We start from the raw sequence: 7,533 nt of genomic DNA on the forward strand, positions 1-7,533 counted from the left end.
TCTTGCATCGTTCGAGTTGACGACTGTACCACGGGACCGTCTCTTACTCAAATGTACAAAAGATTGACACCATTTTACCATAATCAGTTATCATAAAGGTTTATTGTTTGTTTTGTTCAGCTACACTCTTCCATTGTTTATCGCCCTCCATTAATCATTCTAACGATCACGTTTAGTTCTCATAGCTAAAATGTTACGAATGTGTGTATGTGTTCGGGTGGTGGAACCGTGCTTCGGTATCCGATTTACACACCCTATACCGTCTGTCCGCGCTCTAAACCCTCCTCTCCGGCTTCTGCAGCGTAATCAAAATTCTTGCTTCACAATCCGCCGCACATCCTGTTACAAATGTTACGCTAATGCAATTTTGGAACTTACAGCATACTTCGTTTATCTAATTGCCGTGGGTGCACTTCGAATTTTGAAAGCATGTGTAGGTCGTGTGGCGTACCTATTCTCCCATTGCCGTAATTCCCGCGTCCCGAGCTGTGCATCTTCAAAGTTATGCAAACACACGGAAGGACCAGCATTGGGACGGGGGCTGCACTTTCGCAACGATTTAGCCTTAACGAACGAAACAAAGATTTAAACACCGCGCAAACAAAATAACGGGCAACACGCGCTAGAAGAGATGGCGAAGCAATTTCTTCAATTCTAACAACCTTGGTTCGTGATGCTGGAAGTGAGGTTGCGAGAAGCAAAAGACGCAACAGTTGCTCTTTTACCTCCGCCAGATTGTGATAGTACACATACACACGCACACGCACACATATAACATGGAATGAATGGGGAGCATTTGCATCGGATGCACATTCTCTGTTTGCTCTCTATCGTGTGCAGGGAGCAAACAACACCATTTCATTGCCAGTTTTTTTTCCTTCCCAGAGCAAGCCTGTATGCGGAGTGGGGTACGTTGTTTTCAAAGAGGATCGAGGTCGAGAAATTATACTTCCACTAATAACGTAGCTGGGGTTAATAGGGGGGAGGGGCGGGGGTTTTCTCTATGAGATATAATTTTCATTCTTTACTATATAATGTAATATGTATAATGTTCGATAGAATTATCAATTACGGCATTACTATTTCTACACCTTTTTTCTCCCCCATTCTTCCGTGTTCGTTCCTTTGCACCACATCACACTCGCTGCTGCTGCGCACGACTTACTGCGGATCCGTCAAAGGGATCCACATCGGGTTCGTCGTCTAACGTTTCCTGGAGTGAGGTTAGCCGCTCCGTTCTCCACGCTTCCGTCCTTCTTTCATCTTGTAGCCGGCACGCCATCTGTCTGTGGGGATGGTATCGTAGTTTCGTGCTGGAGCGGTTCGATTTCTCGTCGTCGTCGTCGTCGTCGTGTGCAGCGATCTCATGCATAATTTAGCTAGCTTGTAGCAATGCCTTTGCCAAAACACCAGACGGCAGTTTGGTGACACACTTCTTTAACATCCATTTACCAGGGCGGGGGGAAATATACACAACACGCTAAAACACACATAGAACACTTATCGCCCGATGCTTCTTTGCTGCTACGCGGAGCGCGTCTAAGAAAGCGAAGCTAGTTCGAGCATTGGGGGTTGGGGTTAGGCTGCGTCTACTCTCTCATGTGTGCTGAAGCCCTTCTTTTCGTGGGCAAATTTGCACAACTGATCATTCAGTATGTGTGTTTTCATTGTGTGTGTGTGTGTTGATACACATCCACCCATCATCATTCATGGGAAAAGCTCTTGGGACGCCCAACAGCTCGCACAAAAGCCGGAGACTCTCTTCTTTGCACTTTTGCATCTTTCAAGCTTTCAAGCGTTTGCAGCGCCAAATCTAGTACATGTAGAGTATAACCTTTTTGAATACCGTAGTACGGAAAAGAAAAATGGAACACAATCATCGCGATCACGGTTTGTAATGCTTATTGCGATCTTCGCAGCCTCTCGTCGTAAATTCCTTCCTTATGTGTGTGTGTGTGTGTGTGTGTTTTACCTCTACCATTCTTGCCTATTGCCCTGTATCGAAGATTCGATCATTTGTTTTTTGTTTTTAAATAGCTAAAATTGCATCTCAAGTCCAAATCCCAGCCAGTAGAGGGCGACACGAAACAAGTGAAAATCGCGAAAATTAATTTGGCGACGTGCGGTGCACGTTAATGCTGCACACATACAGCGAAATAGCGCCCGAACCATTATGCTCGCACCCGTTGGGTGAACATAATATTAAGGGATGTAGCAGGGGGGGGGGGGATTTGGTTACTTGAGAACCTTCCGCCTTCTGAGAGGATGTGTGTTTGTAAGCTGGAAGAAGATTGTTTTTTGTTTGTTTGCTTATGCATGCTCTTCTTTTCATCTGGGAAGGATTGCGTCTATTGCGGTAGTAGCACAACCACTACCACTACCACCGTGCTTCGCTTCGTGGCTATTGCTATTGTTGCTGTCGTCACTGTTGGTGCTGTCGCTATCGTTATCGCTGCTGCTGGTGTGGCTCATGCTGTCGCTGCTGGTGCTGCCGTTGCAGCTGCTTATGCTCAAGCTGCTGCTACTGCTGTGGTTGCTGTGATTATTGTGGTTGAGGGCGGCACCGAAAGTGCCACCGTTTGTTTCGTGCAGTGTTGTTGCTGCTGCTGCTGCTATTGGGTCAGAAGGAGGGCGGTCAATTTTACTAGTTCGATAATATTAGCACGAGCAGTTGTCCCCATTTCGTGGCCGGCTGTCCCGTGTGTTCAGTTTGATCTGATCGGGGAAATCGTTGTACAGGTCAACCTGCGGTTGTGATAGAAAAAAAAAGGGATAAACAAACACAATTTGGTGATGAGCGTATGAGCGGCGATCGGCTGAATTGTGTACAACACCCCGTACCTCCGTTTCTTGGGCTATTGCATTTTTGGCAATGGTTTGGAAAGCTAGATCAACGTTAATGCCCTCCTTGGCGGATGTCTCAAAGTACGGTATGTCGTTCTTCGTCTGGCACCACTGCTGAGCACGCTTTGTCGACACCTACCGGGTGCGGGAAGAAGTAGGTAAGATCGTCCTTAACTTTTAAGTTTCTGCAAAGCGTTTTTTTTTACTCACAGCTCGGTTTTCCAAATCAATTTTGTTACCCAGCACCACGAACGGGAAGTGGTCCGGATCGCGCGGGCTCGCTTGGATTAAAAACTCATCCCTCCACGATTCGAGATTTTTGAACGTGTTGGGCGCGGTCGTATCGTAAACTAGCACACAGCAATCCGCCCCACGGTAGAACGCTACGCCGAGCGACTGGAACCGCTCCTGGCCAGCCGTATCCCAGATCTGCAATGCAAGCGGAATCAGCGGTTAGGGGACAATACATTCGGGGGATTGTTTCCGAACGCCATACCTGCATCGTTACCACCCGCTCATCGATCACGACCTCCTTCGTGAGGAAGTCGGCCCCGATCGTCGCCTTGTACTGGTTCGAGAAGCGCTTGTTCACGTACTGGTTCATCAGCGACGTCTTGCCCACGCTGCTGTCACCGAGCACGATCACCTTCAGAAGCGCTTTTTTCCTGGTTGCCATCTTAAAATGCACACTTTTCACTCACTTTCTGCTTACTGTTGGGTTGGTACGGTAAGTTTGCACACAGTCTGTCTAAAAAGAAGAACAATGTAGTGGAAAGTATTAACATAGAACAAGGTCTCACGCGATGCGAGCAGCAGATAAGAGGAGATTATACCGCCAACGCTAAAGCAGCGATTAAATACGACCATTTAAGATAACTTTTGCATCAGCTAAACGCGCTTTTGTCGGCTGGCATGCAAAGACTTCAAGTATGGCCCATTCAGATCAAGGAAAGGAAACCGAATTTCGACCGTCTTCTGTACTGTTCGGTTGCGTAATTTGATAAAGTATCTCATAAAAAGGGAGGAAAAAAAGTCGAACAAAGCGCCTTTTTTGTGTGCGTGTGTGTGTGTCGCGTTGCGATAGTAGGGTAGTGGTATCAGTAATGAATTATTATTCTTTGTTTTTTGGTCCTATTGTGTATACGATTGGATTTAATCGGTCCCAAAATCCGAGGCGTTCATTGAACCACAGGGAGAGCCCGCATTATTATTAGAACAAATACTTTTCACAGCCCCGTCAATGGTGGTCGTGTACGGAAGTAGATTGAGGGAGAAAAAACGACACACACACACACACACACACAAAAGTATCAACATCCTGGTATGCTGGATGATCTTTCGCGGGAGGACATCGGAGACGAACAAACAAACGATAACGTCCGTGGTGGCGTGTGTACTTGGGATTGCAGTTTGCCCGTTTGTTTTACTGCACCTCTTCGTGGCTACTTTGATGCGATGATTTCGTCGTCATGGACGATTTAGGTGAAGCGGTCGTTTTCCAATCAGCCAGCATGTTTGATGAATCAACTGTCCCTCTTTCTATGATGTGTGTGTATGTTCGTTCCTACATTAATTATGATGAACGGTGCTTGTGTTTGTGTGCATTGTTGCCTATCGCCTCCCCTTCGAGCTGTGGCGTGTGACACATTGATTCCGTCGGCTGGGTCGGTTGTTATCGCCACTAGAGCTGTGCTGCAAGCGAAACATTCCACCATCATCCATTCCATGCTAAATGCGACTGCTTGTTTGCGAATTTCCTTCCTGTGGTTGTTTGTGCTGAGCTGAGCTGTTGTTAGTCACTTGAAGGCCCTTAATAAACCCCAACAGCACCTAACCTCCATCCCCCTCTCCCCCTCCTCCACATCCAATTCCATAACAAAGAGCGCGTGGTGGTGGTGGTGGTGGTGGTCTTGAGGTGCACATATTGACACATAAAGAACTACGGACCATTGCGTAGCAGCAGCCCTTGGATGAGCTGTGGGTACACCATGCACACATACTCTCACATACCCAACAAACAACAGTTGTCTGTGGCTGCAAACGGAGCAAACAAAAAGAAACAACAAGAAATAACCCCTTTCCACTCTGCTACGTACTTTGATTTGTGACGTTTTCCAATTGGAAACGCAATTGGAATGCACTGCACTTTCGTGTAATACCTATAGGATTTGTCTTTTTTCTTCGTGTAATACCTATAGGATTTTTTCACTGCATAAGACCGTAGGACCGTAGGACTAGGAGACATTCGATATCGATGTTTTTTTCCTCCCTCTCTCCTTCTTATTCTTATTATTCTTAGCCCAGGCCTGGCTTTGTTTTCATCGAAACCACCCCACTCGTCACACTCGTAAGTGAGTCACGGGCGCGAGCCGTTTGTTAGTGTTGTGCGCCTCCGTTCCTTCCAGCAGGTTCCGCGTATTGCAAAAAACACACATGCAACGATGGGCCAGCAACAGCAGCAGCAGCAGCAGCAGCCATGCAAATGCTGTTTACCAGTGCGTGTGCCTCCTCTGCTGCATTGTGCTTAGTGTGCTTTGACTTCTGAAGTTAGCGAATCTTTACGTCATCACTAGATTGGGATAGTTTTGCGTTCCTTCTACACCCTTTCCACAACGAGTTTGTGTCTGGCGCTAAGAACCGAATCTTGCGAATGATATGCAACAATGATCACACTACGGCGACACACAAAGCAAAACACACACACACGTCATTTCTTGTTGTCAGGGAACCAAAAAAAAAAGATTATTTAAACAGAACGCAATAAACTTTTTTTGCTCTCTTTCACTCCCTCTCTATTTCTCTATTGCTCACCAACAAACTCACACACACACACGGATACTCAGACACCAACAAAAGTATACGCACACAGTCAGGTACACGCAGGTACACGCACTGGTTAGCTGGTTTGGTTGTAAAACTCGCGAAATAAAACAGAACTTCCTTGACCTGAGATGGAACACACATACATACACGCATACATACACACACAAAGCGCGAGGTTACAGCGAGGTTTGGGGCAGGAAAAGTGACCACACCGTGGCTAAGCTGCTCTTCTAATGCACAGACAAGTGGCGTAGTGACGAACACAACGGAGAAGAAGAAGAAGAAGAAGCAGAAGAAGGAAAAAAAACAGGTCATTAGCTGTGAGGGAACGACGTAGAAAACCAGCACACACACTGCGCTTATCTGCGTCTTTCCGCCCGTCCTAACAGCACCACTGACGGATGACGGGTGACTGTGTGACTGTGTATGTGTGTGTGTACGTCATGGACGGAAGAAAGCAGTCGATAGAAAAATGCAATCTCTTTGATTTTCGACTCGGACGCCACCCGAACTGAACTACCCGTGTACGTGGAAAACGCACTCTGTGGGATGTGGCACAGGCCGTCCGCGATAAGTGCGCGTTCAGGGCGTTAAAGGGCATCCCCCAATGGGCCTGTAGAAGACAAATGGGCCCGTGCTGGAATGCCTATGGCACGAACGTACAACGATGGACGAAAACACAACACACACGATTACGACAGGATGTTTAGCTTACAATTACAACAGCACCACCCTTTTCGTACTACGCGATCAATACGCGCACTGTTTTAATACCTGCAATTTCACGAATTCACTCTGCGGGAGCTCCGAGATTGCTCGTTGTTTGCGTTTTTGTTTTCTGACTAGTTTTTTTTCCTGTCTCTCTCCTCTGCTGCGTGAAAGACGGTTTTCGCTCGAGCATTAGTCGGCGCCTTAGCAACCGTATGACAGTGCACGCAAACAGCACACACATCGCGCAAGAATGTTTGCTCAATCGATCGGGTAGAGTAAGGTTGAATGGGTTTGAGCCGATGTTTTAAACCGACATTATTGCGCAAAATCACAAATTGTTTAATAAAAAATAACAGATATCGAAACTTGATGCTTAAGAATAATAAACAATAGTATCACGAACGGTGAAACATGTAACGAAATGTTGAATAAATGCGGACGTACCACACAATTGCTAGACCGCGGTCTAAACAAACAAAATGCATTTCGCTCTGCACAGTGGGAAGCCGTTGGTGAATTGATTTTTTTATTGCTGCTTTCTTTTTAGCTTTTGAAGAGATGTACCTATACCATATAGAATATTTGTTTGTAAAAGGCATTTGAAATAGTTATCGAAATTATTTAATAACGTTTTTATCATTTTTAATGATTTTCGCGGTTGTTTGCGTTTAAGTACAAAAGTTGAGTTCTTGACGAAGGTAAATTTCAAAACGGCAGTTGGCGGCATTTTCCGTGTTATATCTTCTTGTAAATCAGTTGCTTGAGGTTGTTAATGAGTATGGTTTAAGTAGTTGTTTCTTCTTCTTCTTCTTCTTCTTCTTCTTCTTCTTCTTCTTCTTCTTCTTCTTCTTCTTCTTCTTCTTTTTTTTCTTCTTCTTTTTCTTCTTCTTCTTCTTCTTTTTTTTCTTCTTCTTCTTCTTCTTCTTCTTCTTTTTCTCTTTTCTGGCATACCACTAATGAGCTTGACTATTAGAGCCTTATTACTTTACTAATTACTCATTAGTGACGTAGTCAGTCCTACGTATGGAAGGCATAGTCCATTTGGGGCTTGAACCCATCACGGGGATGCTGTTAGGTCGTGGTTCTTTCCTTGACTTTGAAATTTATCTGCTTTATTCATCTTTACGAGAATGTTGTTCTTTAAATTAATATTTT

The 7,533-nt window shown here is 45.4% G+C and overlaps 1 protein-coding gene across 11 annotated transcripts; it reads right to left on the reverse strand.

Moving 5' to 3' along the window:
• Window positions 1-72: 72 nt before the first annotated feature.
• On the reverse strand, window positions 73-6,552 carry LOC121590027 (ras-related protein Rab-7a). 11 transcript variants are annotated; one of them, XM_041909357.1, is made up of 5 exons: window positions 6,442-6,552; window positions 3,341-3,592; window positions 3,055-3,273; window positions 2,842-2,979; window positions 73-2,745 (listed from the first exon to the last, which is right to left on the reverse strand). In XM_041909357.1, the coding sequence occupies exons 2-5, from the start codon at window positions 3,518-3,520 to the stop codon at window positions 2,659-2,661; spliced, it is 624 nt and encodes a 207-aa protein (XP_041765291.1). In that variant the 5' UTR covers window positions 3,521-3,592; window positions 6,442-6,552; the 3' UTR covers window positions 73-2,658. The 11 variants fall into 11 exon arrangements, with proteins under 11 accessions (XP_041765291.1, XP_041765294.1, XP_041765296.1 ...); XM_041909360.1 differs by having other exon boundaries at window positions 3,341-3,588; window positions 6,442-6,545; XM_041909362.1 differs by having other exon boundaries at window positions 6,383-6,482.
• Window positions 6,553-7,533: the final 981 nt, after the last annotated feature.

This window comes from Anopheles merus, chromosome 2R (assembly GCF_017562075.2).
Source record: "Anopheles merus strain MAF chromosome 2R, AmerM5.1, whole genome shotgun sequence".
In the NCBI taxonomy this organism is placed as follows: Eukaryota; Metazoa; Arthropoda; class Insecta; order Diptera; family Culicidae; genus Anopheles; species Anopheles merus.